Here is a 16,315-nt window from a genome sequence, read left to right as displayed (position 1 = left end):
GATGGGAAGGCTACGCTAGCAACATAAAGGCAGAGGGATGGGAAGGCTACGCTAGCAACATAAAGGCAGAGGGATGTGAAGGCTACGCTAGCAACATAAAGGCAGAGGGATGTGAAGGCTACGCTAGCAACATAAAGGCAGAGGGATGTGAAGGCTACGCTAGCAACATAAAGGCAGAGTGATGTGAAGGCTACGCTAGCAACATAAAGCCAGAGGGATGTGAAGGCTACGCTAGCAACATAAAGGCAGAGGGACCTGAAGGCTACGCTAGCAACATAAAGGCAGAGGGACCTGAAGGCTACGCTAGCAACATAAAGGTAGAGAGATGGGAAGGCTACGCTAGCAACATAAAGTCAGAGAGATGGGAAGGCTACGCTAGCAACATAAAGGCAGAGAGATGGGAAGGCTACGCTAGCAACATAAAGGCAGAGGGATGTGAAGGCTACGCTAGCAACATAAAGGCAGAGGGACCTGAAGGCTACGCTAGCAACATAAAGGCAGAGGGATGGGAAGGCTACGCTAGCAACATAAAGGCAGAGAGATGGGAAGGCTACGCTAGCAACATAAAGGCAGAGAGATGGGAAGGCTACGCTAGCAACATAAAGTCAGAGAGATGGGAAGGCTACGCTAGCAACATAAAGGCAGAGAGATGGGAAGGCTACGCTAGCAACATAAAGGCAGAGGGATGGGAAGGCTACGCTAGCAACATAAAGGCAGAGGGATGTGAAGGCTACGCTAGCAACATAAAGGCAGAGGGATGTGAAGGCTACGCTAGCAACATAAAGGCAGAGGGATGTGAAGGCTACGCTAGCAACATAAAGCCAGAGGGATGTGAAGGCTACGCTAGCAACATAAAGGCAGAGGGACCTGAAGGCTACGCTAGCAACGTAAAGGCAGAGGGATGGGAAGGCTACGCTAGCAACATAAAGGCAGAGGGATGTGAAGGCTACGCTAGCAACATAAAGGCAGAGGGATGTGAAGGCTACGCTAGCAACATAAAGGCAGAGGGATGGGAAGGCTACGCTAGCAACATAAAGGCAGAGGGACCTGAAGGCTACGCTAGCAACATAAAGGTAGAGAGATGGGAAGGCTACGCTAGCAACATAAAGTCAGAGAGATGGGAAGGCTACGCTAGCAACATAAAGGCAGAGAGATGGGAAGGCTACGCTAGCAACATAAAGGCAGAGAGATGGGAAGGCTACGCTAGCAACATAAAGGCAGAGGGATGTGAAGGCTACGCTAGCAACATAAAGGCAGAGGGATGTGAAGGCTACGCTAGCAACATAAAGGCAGAGTGATGTGAAGGCTACGCTAGCAACATAAAGGCAGAGGGATGTGAAGGCTACGCTAGCAACATAAAGGCAGAGGGATGGGAAGGCTACGCTAGCAACATAAAGGCAGAGAGATGGGAAGGCTACGCTAGCAACATAAAGGCAGAGAGATGGGAAGGCTACGCTAGCAACATAAAGGCAGAGAGATGGGAAGGCTACGCTAGCAACATAAAGGCAGAGGGATGTGAAGGCTACGCTAGCAACATAAAGGCAGAGAGATGGGAAGGCTACGCTAGCAACATAAAGGCAGAGGGATGGGAAGGCTACGCTAGCAACATAAAGGCAGAGGGATGTGAAGGCTACGCTAGCAACATAAAGGCAGAGGGACCTGAAGGCTACGCTAGCAACATAAAGGCAGAGGGATGTGAAGGCTACGCTAGCAACATAAAGGCAGAGGGATGGGAAGGCTACGCTAGCAACATAAAGGCAGAGGGATGGGAAGGCTACGCTAGCAACATAAAGGCAGAGGGATGGTGTCACGTCCTGACCAGCAGATGGAGCTGTTGTTGTAGTTTTGGGGTCAGGACGTGGCAGTCTTGTGTTCTGTGTTGGTCTTGTGACTCCTGATCAGGAACAGCTGGGGATCGTTGTTCCTGATTGGGAGTCATATATGTAGGAGTATGTTTGTCACTTGGTTTTGTGGGTAGTTGTTTTTGCACTGCTGTATGTAAGTACTTAGCCTGTAAAACTGTCGGTCTGTCGTTCTCTTTTGTTTGTTGGTTTTCCCGTGTTCACGTTTATTTAATAAATTATCATGATGAACACGCAACCTGCTGCACCTTGGTCCATTTCCACAGAAGACAACCGTTACAGATGGGAAGGCTACGCTAGCAACATAAAGGCAGAGGGATGTGAAGGCTACGCTAGCAACATAAAGGCAGAGGGATGGGAAGGCTACGCTAGCAACATAAAGGCAGAGGGATGTGAAGGCTACGCTAGCAACATAAAGGCAGAGAGATGGAAGGCTACGCTAGCAACATAAAGGTAGAGAGATGGGAAGGCTACGCTAGCAACATAAAGGCAGAGGGATGTGAAGGCTACGCTAGCAACATAAAGGTAGAGAGATGGGAAGGCTACGCTAGCAACATCAAGGCAGAGAGATGGGAAGGCTACGCTAGCAACATAAAGGCAGAGGGATGTGAAGGCTACGCTAGCAACATAAAGGTAGAGAGATGGGAAGGCTATGCTTGCAACATAAAGGCAGAGGGATGTGAAGGCTACGCTAGCAACATAAAGGTAGAGAGATGGATGGCTACGCTAGCAACATAAAGGTAGAGAGATTGAGGGCTATGCTAGCAACATAAAGGCAGAGAGATGGAGGGCTCTGCCCAGGTAGAGAGGTGGAGGGCTCTGCCCAGGTAGAGAGGTGGAGGGCTCTGCCCAGGTAGAGAGGTGGAGGGCTCTGCCCAGGTAGAGAGGTGGAGGGCTCTGCCCAGGTAGAGAGGTGGAGGGCTCTGCCCAGGTAGAGAGGTGGAGGGCTCTGCCCAGGTAGAGAGGTGGAGGGCTCTGCCCAGGTAGAGAGCTGACCGTTCTTGCTATTGCTGTCCCGTGATTTATAAAAGAGAACCGTGATGGTTAGATCAACAGTAAGAAAGTGCAGTTTCCGTAGGAAATACAGTCTCTGTTGGCCTTTGTTAATTAAGGATCGGCGTCCTGTCAACGGGACAGTTGTAAATCATGCAGTGTGTTATGTCAAGATTGCAGATTTTAGAGAAACAACAAATGTCGGTACATATAAGTGTCTTATGTCGGCTGAAAGCTTAAATTCTTGTTAATGTAACTGCACTGTCTGATTTACAGTAGCTATTACTGCGGAAAAATGCCATGCTATTGTTTGAGGAGAGCTCCTAACTTTTTTTTCACTGCGATAGGTTTGATAAATTCACCTCTGAAGGTGAAATGTGTACTTACATTCTGAAATCTTGCTCCGATTTATCATCCAAAGGGTCCCAGAGATAACATGAAGGGTCGTTTTGTTGGATAAAATTCATTTTTTCATATCCTAAAAAGGTCCATATAGCATGCACGATCGATTTTGTATTTCCACTCTGTGAAAATCTCACCCTAAACGTTGGTTCAACGAGTCAAATCACGTTCGTATCTATTCCTCAGAGATCCTAGAAGGTAACCAGACTTCACTATATCATTAGGGGTGTAGTATATCCTATAGGACACCATATTTGGTCAGAGAGCGACGCCTTTATGGCACGCCGATGACGCGGGCGGTCTTCACTTGAACAACTGTATCTTTGTCAAATAAGCACCAATAGGGGTCAAAGAAAGCTAGCTAGATAGCCAATGAGCTGGGCTTTACGGGAGTATCCGGAAACCATGTATATGTCGTAAAATGTAGCTACTAACCTTGTACGACAGCATGTCTTTTCCTTTTGGACAAAAAATTATAAGGATATTCAGAGCTATGAAGTTATAAAAACTGGTTGTTTTGCAAATGTTGAATTTATAATATGGCTACTAATACTTGGAAAACTAAATCAAAGTCCAAGTATACAGATTTGACGATATTCTTGCAGAAAAAATGTTATATGAATGCAAATGTCTCCTTCACGATTTGCCCAAATGTACCTGGGTGACTTCACACTAAATGTCATGTAGTTCACTCATACTTCAAGTTATCCATCTGAAACTTTGCACACACACTGCTGCCCTCTTGTGGACACTATCGGAATTACAACCAGACTGGTGGCTATAACTATTACCTTTCTCTTGCATTTCAAATACGGTGGTAGAAAAAGACCGGTTGGTTTTTTTTCTTTGTATTTTCTTCTACCAGATCTATTGTGTTATATTCTCCTACATTAATTTCACATTTCCATAAACTTCAAAGTCTTTCCTTTCAAATGGTACCAATAACATGCATATCCTTGCTTCAGGGCCTGAGCTACAGGCAGTTAGATTTGGGTACGTCATTTTAGGCGAAAATTGGGGGGAAAAAGGGGGCTATTGAAAATAGCGTCAGTACACTGATCCCAAGACAGCTTGTTGTCAATGACTAGCCCAAGGTATTTGTACTCCTCCACTATGTCAATGGGCTCACCTTTTTATCAGTGATGGTGTGTGCATGGTAGTTCCTTCAAAAGCACAGTTCCCGCTCAGCCCATTCAAAACTGTTCGCTGCTCTGGCACCCCAATGGTGGAACAAGCTCCCTCACGACGCCAGGACAGCGGAGTCAATCACCACCTTCCGGAGACACCTGAAACCCCACCTCTTTAAGGAATACCTGGGATAGGATAAAGTAATCCTTCTAACCCCCCCCCCAAAAAAAGATATAGATGTACTATTGTAAAGTGGTTGTTCCACTGGATATCATAAGGTGAATGCACCAATTTGTAAGTCGCTCTGGATAAGAGCATCTGTAAATGTAAATGTAAAAGTCAAACACCAGATCCCTTGTTTTTGATGTATTTAGATGGGGTGAGAGTCATTCAGAGTCGGCTCCGTGCTCCGTCTCATCCCCTTCGAGAAGACTGACCCAATGCAGTATCGATCAGGTGGTTCCCTGGGAACCCGGCACTGGCAGCTGTCTGGTGATAGAACACGGCCCTGTGGGGTTCCACTGCCCTGTGGGGTTCCACCTGATATAGTACGTATAGTACTGGTGCTAGAACACGGCCCTGTGGGGTTCCACCTGATATAGTACTGGTGATAGAACTCTACCCTGTGGGGTTCCACCTGATATAGTACTGGTGATAGAACTCTACCCTGTGGGGTTCCACCTGATATAGTACTGGTGATAGAACTCTACCCTGTGGGGTTCCACCTGATATAGTACGTATAGTACTGGTGATAGAACACTGCCCTGTGGGGTTCCACCTGATATAGTACTGGTGATAGAACACTGCCCTGTGGGGTTCCACCTGATATAGTACGTATAGTACTGGTGATAGAACACCCTGTGGGGTTCCACCTGATATAGTACTGGTGATAGAACACCTTGTGGGGTTCCACCTGATATAGTACTGGTGATAGAACACCCTGTGGGGTTCCACCTGATATAGTACTGGTGATAGAACACTGCCCTGTGGGGTTCCACCTGATATAGTACTGGTGATAGAACACCCTGTGGGGTTCCACCTGATATAGTACTGGTGATAGAACACTGCCCTGTGGGGTTCCACCTGATATAGTACTGGTGATAGAACACTGCCCTGTGGGGTTCCACCTGATATAGTACTGGTGTTAGAACACGGCCCTGTGGGGTTCCACCTGATATAGTACTGGTGATAGAACACTGCCCTGTGGGGTTCCACCTGATATAGTACTGGTGTTAGAACACGGCCCTGTGGGGGTTCCACCTGATACTGTGGGGTTTACTGCCCTCCATGGGGTTTACTGCCCTCCATGGGGTTTACTGCCCTCCATGGGGTTTACTGCCCTCCATGGGGTTTACTGCCCTCCATGGGTTTACTGCCCTCCATGGGGTTTACTGCCCTCCATGGGGTTTACTGCCCTCCATGGGGTTTACTGCCCTCCATGGGGGTTTACTGCCCTCCATGGGGTTTACTGCCCTCCATGGGGTTTACTGCCCTCCATGGGGTTTACTGCCCTCCATGGGGTTTACTGCCCTCCATGGGGGTTTACTGCCCTCCATGGGGTTTACTGCCCTCCATGGGGTTTACTGCCCTCCATGGGGGTTTACTGCCCTCCATGGGGGTTTACTGCCCTCCATGGGGGTTTACTGCCCTCCATGGGGGTTTACTGCCCTCCATGGGGTTTACTGCCCTCCATGGGGTTTACTGCCCTCCATGGGGTTTACTGCCCTCCATGGGTTTACTGCCCTCCATGGGGTTTACTGCCCTCCATGGGTTTACTGCCCTCCATGGGTTTACTGCCCTCCATGGGTTTACTGCCCTCCATGGGGGTTTACTGCCCTCCATGGGGGTTTACTGCCCTCCATGGGGTTTACTGCCCTCCATGGGGTTTACTGCCCTCCATGGGGTTTACTGCCCTCCATGGGGGTTTACTGCCCTCCATGGGGTTTACTGCCCTCCATGGGGTTTACTGCCCTCCATGGGGTTTACTGCCCTCCATGGGGGTTTACTGCCCTCCATGGGGGTTTACTGCCCTCCATGGGGGTTTACTGCCCTCCATGGGGTTTACTGCCCTCCATGGGGGTTTACTGCCCTCCATGGGGGTTTACTGCCCTCCATGGGGGTTTACTGCCCTCCATGGGGTTTACTGCCCTCCATGGGGTTTACTGCCCTCCATGGGGTTTACTGCCCTCCATGGGGGTTTACTGCCCTCCATGGGGGTTTACTGCCCTCCATGGGGTTTACTGCCCTCCATGGGGTTTACTGCCCTCCATGGGGTTTACTGCCCTCCATGGGTTTACTGCCCTCCATGGGGTTTACTGCCCTCCATGGGGTTTACTGCCCTCCATGGGGTTTACTGCCCTCCATGGGGGTTTACTGCCCTCCATGGGGGTTTACTGCCCTCCATGGGGTTTACTGCCCTCCAGATGCATGTTCACCAGATGTAGATCAAAAGGATGGCATCATCTGTCCATCTCTCTGACCGGTATGCAAATTGGAGGGGGTCAATAAGGGGGTGTTGATGATGTATGCAAATTGGAGGGGGTCAATTAGGGGGTGTTGATGATGTATGCAAATTGGAGGGGGTCAATAAAGAGGGTGTTGATAATGTATGCAAATTTGAGGGGGTCAATAAGGGGGTGTTGATGATGTATGCAAATTGGAGGGGGTCAATAAAGAGGGTGTTGATGGTGTATGCAAATTGGAGGGGGTCAATAAGGGGGTGTTGATGATGTATGCAAATTGGAGGGGGTCAATAAAGAGGGTGTTGATGATGTATGCAAATTGGAGGGGGTCAATAAAGAGGGTGTTGATGGTGTATGCAAATTGGAGGGGGTCAATAAGGGGGTGTTGATGATGTATGCAAATTGGAGGGGGTCAATAAGGGGGTGTTGATGATGTATGCAAATTGGAGGGGGTCAATAAGGGGGTGTTGATGATGTATGCAAATTGAAGGGGGTCAATAAGGGGGTGTTGATGATGTATGCAAATTGGAGGGGGTCAATAAAGAGGGTGTTGATGATGTATGCAAATTGAAGGGGGTCAATAAAGAGGGTGTTGATGATATATGCCTTGATGATCTTTTCAAGAGATTTAATCAAGAGAGAGGTCATAGCGACAGGTCTGTAATCATTTGATGCAGACGGATGAGAGTTTTTTTTGGGACAAGGTACAACAATAGATTTGTTTTCCATAAAGATGTAATTTCCAATGTATCCAGGGACCGCTGAAACAGAGAGCAGAAGACACCTCTCAGCTGAACAGGGTTTCAAGACACGACCACTGATGTTATCAGGCCCCGGGCTCTTTCGTGCCTCAGCGCTTTTGACTTCCTCATCGATGACAAGCGTGCTCTTGGTTGCCATGACACCCTCCTCCAGACAGGCCAGGGGAGTGGGGGCGACCCCTTTTTCAAAGCGGGTGAAGAATTTGTTTAGTTCATTGGCTGTAGAGAGGCTGTGTTTGTGTGTGTGTGTGAGGACAGCAACATAAAGTCACAGGGATGTGTGTGAGGACAGCCTTTCCGTTCACCTTTCGCACCCCTGATGAGTCTTCAGTAAAGACTTAAAGGTCGAGACAGAGTCTGCGTCTCTCACATTGGTAGGCAGACCATTCCATAAAAATGGAGCTCTATAGGAGAAAGCCCTACCTCCAGCCGTTTGCTTAGAAATTCTAGGGACAATTAGGAGGCCTGCGTCTTGTGACCGTAGCGTACGTGTAGGTATGTACGGCAGGACCAAATCGGAAAGATAGGTAGGAGCAAGCCCATGTAATGCTTTGTAGGTTAGCAGTAAAACCTTGAAATCAGCCCTTGCCTTAACAGGAAGCCAGTGTAGGGAGGCTAGCACTGGAGTAATATGATCACAATTTTTGGTTCTAGTCAGGATTCTAGCAGCCGTATTTAGCACTAACTAAAGTTTGTTTAGTGCTTTATCCGGGTAGCCGGAAAGTAGAGCATTGCAGTAGTCTAACCTAGAAGTGACAAAAGCATGGATTAATTTTTCTGCATCATTTGTGGACAGAAAGTTTCAGATTTTTGCAATGTTACGTAGATGGAAAAAAGCTGTCCTTGAAACAGTCTTGATATGTTCTTCAAAAGAGAGATCAGGGTCCGGAGTAACGCCTAGGTCCTTCACAGTTTTATTTGAGACGACTGTACAACCATCAAGGTTAATTGTCAGATTCAACAGAAGATCTCTTTGTTTCTTGGGACCTAGAACAAGCATCTCTGTTTTGTCCGAGTTTAAAAGTAGAACGTTTGCAGCCATCCACTTGCTTTATGTCTGAAACACAGGCTTCTAGCGAGGGCAATTTTGGGGCTTCACCATGTTTCATTGAAATGTACAGCTGTGTGTCGTCCGCATAGCAGTGAAATTTAACATTATGTTTTCAAATGACATCACCAAGAGGTAAAATATATAGTGAAAACAATAGTGGTCCTGAAACGGAACCTTGAGGAACACCGAAATTTACAGTTGATTTGTCAGAGGACAAACCATTCACAGAGACAAACTGATATCTTTCTGACAGATAAGACCTAAACCAGTCCAGAACTTGTCCATGCAGACCAATTTGGGTTTCCAATCTCTCCAAAAGAATGTGGCGATCGATGGTATCAAAAGCGGCACTAAGATCTAGGAGCACGAGGACAGATGCAGAGCCTCAGTCTGACGCCATTAAAAGGTAATTTACCACCTTCACAAGTGCAGTCTCAGTGCTATGATGGGGTCTAAAACCAGACTGAAGCGTTTCGTATACATTGTTTGTCTTCAGGAAGGCAGTGAGTTGCTGCGCAACAGCTTTTTCAATTTTTTTTGAGAGGAATGGAAGATTCGATATAGGCCGATAGTTTTTTATAATTTCTGGATCAAGATTCGGCTTTTTCAAGAGAGGCTTTATTACTGCCACTTTTAGTGAGCTTGGTACACATCCGGTGGATAGAGAGCCGTTTATTATGTTCAACATAGGAGGGCCAAGCACAGGAAGCAGCTCTTTCAGTAGTTTAGTTGGAATAGGGTCCAGTATGCAGCTTGAAGGTTTAGAGGCCATGATTATTTTCATCATTGTGTCAAGAGATATAGTACTAAAACACTTTAGTATCTCCCTTGATCCTAGGTCCTGGCAGAGTTGTGCAGACTCAGGACAACGGAGCTTTGGAGAAATACGCAGATTGAAAGAGGAGTCCGTAATTTGCTTTCTAATGATAATGATCTTTTCCTCAAAGAAGTTCATGAATTTATTACTGCTGAAGTGAGAGCCATCCTCTCTTGGGGAATGCTACTTTTTAGTTAGCTTTGTGACAGTATCAAAAATAAATTTCGGATTGTTCTTATTTTCCTCAATTAAGTTGGAAAAATAGGATGATCGAGCAGCAGTGAGGGCTCTTCGATACTGCACGGTACTGTCTTTCCAAGATAGTCGGAAGACTTCCAGTTTGGTGTGGCGCCATTTCCGTTCCAATTTTCTGGAAGCTTGCTTCAGAGCTCGTGTATTTTCTGTATACCAGGGAGCTAGTTTCTTATGACAGATGTTTTTCGTTTTTAGGGGTGCAACTGCATCTAGGGTATTGCGCAAAGTTAAATTGAGTTCCTCAGTTAGGTGGTTAACTGATTTTTGTCCTCTGACGTCCTTGGGCAGGCAGAGGGAGTCTGGAAGGGCATCAAGGAATCTTTGGGTTGTCTGAGAATTTATAGCACGACTTATATATATAAGATATATATATCTCTACCATTACCACTAGTAGTATTTATACCTCTAATATCTCTACCACCATTACCACTAGTATCATTTATACCTCTAATATCTCTACCACCATTACCACTAGTAGTATTTATACCTCTAATATCTCTACCACCATTACCACTAGTAGTATTTATACCTCTAATATCTCTACTACCACCATTACCACTAGTAGTATTTATACCTCTAATATCTCTACTACCACCATTACCACTAGTATCATTTATAGCTCTAATATCTCTACCACCATTACCACTAGTATCATTTATACCTCTAATATCTCTACCACCATTACCACTAGTAGTATTTATACCTCTAATATCTCTACTACCACCATTACCACTAGTAGTATTTATACCTCTAATATCTCTACCACCATTACCACTAGTAGTATTTATACCTCTAATATCTCTACTACCATTACCACTAGTAGTATTAATACCTCTAATATCTCTACTACCATTACCACTAGTATCATTTATACCTCTAATATCTCTACTACCATTACCACTAGTATAATTTATTCAATGACACATTCAATTAGTTAAAACCCAATTTTAGTAGGTATTGAATTCGTTTTTTAATGGCGTAGAATGCCCTGCATACTTTCTCAGCTAATTCACTGCATCATTAAGGTGTCCAGTTTAGCTTATTATTTAAACCTCAGTAATTGTATTGTGTGCAGTACTCTACATATTTAAACCTCAGTAATTGTAATGTTTACAGTACTCTACATATTTAAACCTCAGTAATTGTAGTGTGTACAGTACTCTACATATTTAAACCTCAGTAATTGTAATGTTTACAGTACTCTACATATTTAAACCTCAGTAATTGTAGTGTGTACAGTACTCTACATATTTAAACCTCAGTAATTGTAATGTTTACAGTACTCTACATATTTAAACCTCAGTAATTGTAGTGTGTACAGTACTCTACATATTTAAACCTCAGTAATTGTAGTGTGTACAGTACTATATATATTTAAACCTCAGTAATTGTAGTGTGTACAGTACTCTACATATTTAAACCTCAGTAATTGTAGTGTGTACAGTACTATATATATTTCAACCTCAGTAATTGTAGTGTGTATAGTACTCTATATCTTTTGGTCTAATGCCCTGAGATCTGGATCTTCTCTGGAAAATCATTATTTTAGTCTTTTTGGGGTTTACTGCCAGGGCCCAGGTCTGGCAGTACTGCTCTAGCAGGTCCAGGCTCTGCTGCAGGCCATGTGCTGCGGGGGTTTACTGCCAGGGCCAGGTCTGGCAGTACTGCTCTAGCAGGTCCAGGCTCTGCTGTAGGCCATGTGCTGTGGGGTTTACTGCCAGGGCCCAGGTCTGGCAGTACTGCTCTAGCAGGTCCAGGCTCTGCTGTAGGCTAGGTGCTGTGGGGGTTTACTGCCAGGGCCAGGTCTGGCAGTACTGCTCTAGCAGGTCCAGGCTCTGCTGTAGGCCATGTGCTGTGGGGTTTACTGCCAGGGCCCAGGTCTGGCAGTACTGCTCTAGCAGGTCCAGGCTCTGCTGTAGGCCAGGTGCTGTGGGGGTTTACTGCCAGGGCCCAGGTCTGGCAGTACTGCTCTAGCAGGTCCAGGCTCTGCTGTAGGCCATGTGCTGTGGGGGTTTACTGCCAGGGCCCAGGTCTGGCAGTACTGCTCTAGCAGGTCCAGGCTCTGCTGTAGGCCATGTGCTGTGGGGGTTTACTGCCAGGGCCCAGGTCTGGCAGTACTGCTCTAGCAGGTCCAGGCTCTGCTGTAGGCCATGTGCTGTGGGGGTTTACTGCCAGGGCCCAGGTCTGGCAGTACTGCTCTAGCAGGTCCAGGCTCTGCTGTAGGCCATGTGCTGTGGGTGACAGCAGGCATAGGTCATCTGCGAAGAGTAGGCATTTAACCCCTGAACTGTGGAGACTAACACCAGGAGCTGAGGATTTTTCTAGAATAGTGGCCAATTCCATGATGTAAATATTGAAGATTGCAGGGCTCAGATTGCAACCCTGGCGAAAGGATCCGCCCCTGGTTAAAGAATTCTGTTATTTTCTTGCCAGTTTTGATGCTTCACATATTGCCAGTATGTTTTGATTTAATTATGTCATATGTTTTACCCCCTACACCACTTTCAATACCTTTGTAGAACAGTCCTGTATGCCAAATAGAATCAAATGCTTTAAGGAGGTCGATAAAGCAAGCGTATATATATATATTCGGTATTATTTTGGGGGACATGTTTATCTATCAGGGTGTTTAGGGTGTAAATACGATCGGTCGTGTGATGTTTTGGTATTAATTAAATTTGGCTTTTACTCAAGACATTGTGCTTATTAAGGAAGTTTAGAACTCTTACATTGATGATACTACAGAAAACCTTCCCCAGGTTACTGTCCACACAAATGCCTCTGTAATTGTTAGGGTCAAATTTGTCTCCGTTCTTAAAGATTGGGGTTATGAGTCTTTGATTCCAGATGTCAGGGAAATAACCTACACTCAGAATCAAATTAAACAGCTTTAATATAGCCAATTGACATTTTGCACTAGTGAATTTGAGCATCTCGTCTCTCTCTCTCTCCTCTCTAGTGCATCTTTCAGTATCCAACAGAATAACAGCTGTGTCACATAATTTAAATTTAAATGAATATGGATTAAAAAACTTTTGCTTAAGCAGCTACTGCTGCTCCATAACGACGGCTGCTGCTCCATAACGACGGCTGCTGCTCCATAACGACGGCTGCTGCTCCATAACGACGGCTGCTGCTCCATAACGACGACTGCTGCTCCATAACGACGGCTGCTGCTCCATAACGACGGCTGCTGCTCCATAACGACGGCTGCTGCTCCATAATGACGGCTGCTGTCCTGTTACTGCTGCTCCATAACGACGGCTGCTCCATAACGACTGCTGCTCCATAACGACGGCTGCTGCTCCATAACAACGGCTGCTGTCCTGTTACTGCTGCTCCATAACGACGGCTGCTCCATAACGACTGCTGCTCCATAACGATGGCTGCTGCTCCATAACGATGGCTGCTGCTCCATAACGACGGATGCTGTCCTGTTTCTGCTGCTCCATAATGACAGCTGCTGCTCCATAACGACGGCTGCTGCTCCATAACGACGGCTGCTGCTCCATAACGACGGCTGCTGCTCCATAACGACGGATGCTGCCCTGTTTCTGCTGCTCCATAACGACGGCTGCTGCTCCATAACGACGGATGCTGTCCTGTTTCTGCTGCTCCATAACGACGGCTGCTGCTCCATAACGACGGATGCTGCCCTGTTTCTGCTGCTCCATAACGACGGCTGCTGCTCCATAACGACGGATGCTGCCCTGTTTCTGCTGCTCCATAACGACGGATGCTGCCCTGTTTCTGCTGCTCCATAACGACGGCTGCTGCTCCATAACGACGGATGCTGCCCTGTTTCTGCTGCTCCATAACGACGGCTGCTGCTCCATAACGACGGATGCTGTCCTGTTTCTGCTGCTCCATAGATGAATGAAAATGATTTGTTACTCTGTTTGTTTCAGACACATAGAGAACTGGAAAGGACTGCAGACTCTGAGAGATGTGGACATGGAGCTGTACACTGGACTACAGAGGCTGTAAGTGTTGATACAATGGCTAGCGTCCCAAGGGGCACTACTTTAGACCAGAGCCCTATGGCACCCTATATAGGGCACTACTTTAGACCAGAGCCCTATGGCACCCTATATAGTGCACTACTTTAGACCAGAGCCCTATGGCACCCTATTCCCTATATAGTGCACTACTTTAGACCAGAAACCTATGGCACCCTATATAGGGCACTACTTTAGACCAGAAACCTATGGCACCCTATTCCCTATATAGTGCACTACTTTAGACCAGAGCCCTATGGCACCATATTCCCTATATAGTGCACTACTTTAGACCAGAGCCCTATGGCACCATATTCCCTTTATAGTGCACTACTTTTGATTTTTGAAGTTGTGACCTATGTTTAGCAATACATCCACAGGCAGCTGTTTTAAGAAAGGCTAAGCTACGGGAATATTAGCTGCAAACGTAGAACTAGACCTCGTAGAACTAGACCTCGAGGGGGCTAGCCATGGGAATGTGTCCATTATGGGACTGGTAGAGAGGGGGCTAGCCATGGGAATGTGTCCATTATGGGACTGGTAGAGAGGGGGCTAGCCATGGGAATGTGTTCATTATGGGACTGGTAGAGAGGGGGCTAGTCATGGGAATGTGTCCATTATGGGACTGGTAGAGAGGGGGCTAGCCATGGGAATGTGTCCATTATGGGGACTGGTAGAGAGGGTGCTAGCCATAGGAATGTGTCCATTATGGGACTGTTAGAGAGGGGGCTAGCCATGGGAATGTGTTCATTATGGGGACTGGTAGAGAGGGGGCTAGCCATGGGAATGTGTCCTTTATGGGACTGGTAGAGAGGGGGCTAGCCATGGGAATGTGTCCATTATGGGACTGGTAGAGAGGGGGCTAGCCATGGGAATGTGTCCATTATGGGACTGGTAGAGAGGGTGCTAGCCATGGGAATGTGTTCATTATGGGGACTGGTAGAGAGGGGGCTAGCCATGGGAATGTGTCCATTATGGGACTGGTAGAGAGGGGGCTAGCCATGGGAATGTGTCCATTATGGGACTGGTAGAGAGGGGGCTAGCCATGGGAATGTGTCCATTATGGGACTGGTAGAGAGGGGGCTAGCCATGGGAATGTGTCCATTATGGGACTGGTAGAGAGGGGGCTAGCCATGGGAATGTGTCCATTATGGGACTGGTAGAGAGGGGGCTAGCCATGGGAATGTGTCCATTATGGGACTGGTAGAGAGGGGGCTAGCCATGGGAATGTGTCCATTATGGGACTGGTAGAGAGGGGGCTAGCCATGGGAATGTGTCCATTATGGGACTGGTAGAGAGGGGGCTAGCCATGGGAATGTGTCCATTATGGGACTGGTAGAGAGGGGGCTAGCCATGGGAATGTGTCCATTATGGGACTGGTAGAGAGGGTGCTAGCCATGGGAATGTGTCCATTATGGGACTGGTAGAGAGGGGGCTAGCCATGGGAATGTGTCCATTATGGGACTGGTAGAGAGGGGGCTAGCCATGGGAATGTGTCCATTATGGGGACTGGTAGAGAGGGTGCTAGCCATGGGAATGTGTCCATTATGGGGACTGGTAGAGAGGGGGCTAGCCATGGGAATGTGTCCATTATGGGACTGGTAGAGAGGGGGCTAGCCATGGGAATATGTCCATTATGGGACTGGTAGAGAGGGGGCTAGCCATGGGAATGTGTCCATTATGGGACTGGTAGAGAGGGGGCTAGCCATGGGAATGTGTCCATTATGGGACTGTTAGAGAGGGGGCTAGCCATGGGAATATGTCCATTATGGGACTGGTAGAGAGGGTGCTAGCCATGGGAATGTGTCCATTATGGGACTGGTAGAGAGGGGGCTAGCCATGGGAATGTGTCCATTATGGGACTGGTAGAGAGGGGGCTAGCCATGGGAATGTGTCCATTATGGGACTGGTAGAGAGGGGGCTAGCCATGGGAATGTGTCCATTATGGGACTGGTAGAGAGGGGGCTAGCCATGGGAATGTGTCCATTATGGGACTGGTAGAGAGGGGGCTAGCCATGGGAATGTGTCCATTATGGGACTGGTAGAGAGGGGGCTAGCCATGGGAATGTGTCTATTATGGGGACTGGTAGAGAGGGTGCTAGCCATGGGAATGTGTCCATTATGGGACTGGTAGAGAGGGGGCTAGCCATGGGAATGTTTCCATTATGGGACTGGTAGAGAGGGGGCTAGCCATGGGAATGTGTCCATTATGGGACTGGTAGAGAGGGGGCTAGCCATGGGAATGTGTCCATTATGGGACTGGTAGAGAGGGGGCTAACCATCGGAATGTGTTCATTATGGGGACTGGTAGAGAGGGGGCTAGCCATGGGAATGTGTCCATTATGGGACTGGTAGAGAGGGGGCTAGCCATGGGAATATGTCCATTATGGGACTGGTAGAGAGGGGGCTAGCCATGGGAATGTGTCTATTATGGGGACTGGTAGAGAGGGTGCTAGCCATGGGAATGTGTCCATTATGGGGACTGGTAGAGAGGGTGCTAGCCATGGGAATGTGTCCATTATGGGGACTGGTAGAGAGGGTGCTAGCCATGGGAATGTGTCCATTATGGGACTGGTAGAGAGGGGG

General features: G+C 47.4%; 1 protein-coding gene across 1 annotated transcript in view; it reads left to right on the top strand.

Annotated features, from left to right (window-relative positions):
• Positions 1-16,315, top strand: part of LOC106595813 (NT-3 growth factor receptor) — a 165,240-nt gene that overhangs the window by 12,507 nt on the left and 136,418 nt on the right. The window contains exon 2 of the mRNA XM_045708728.2: positions 13,640-13,714. Coding sequence (XP_045564684.2) covers positions 13,640-13,714 — 75 coding nt within the window. The remainder of the gene's footprint in view (positions 1-13,639; positions 13,715-16,315) is intronic.

Source organism: Salmo salar, chromosome 26 (genome assembly GCF_965601325.2).
Source record: "Salmo salar chromosome 26, fSalSal1, whole genome shotgun sequence".
Lineage (NCBI taxonomy): Eukaryota > Metazoa > Chordata > Actinopteri > Salmoniformes > Salmonidae > Salmo > Salmo salar.
This window is presented reverse-complemented; position numbering and strand designations above follow the sequence as displayed.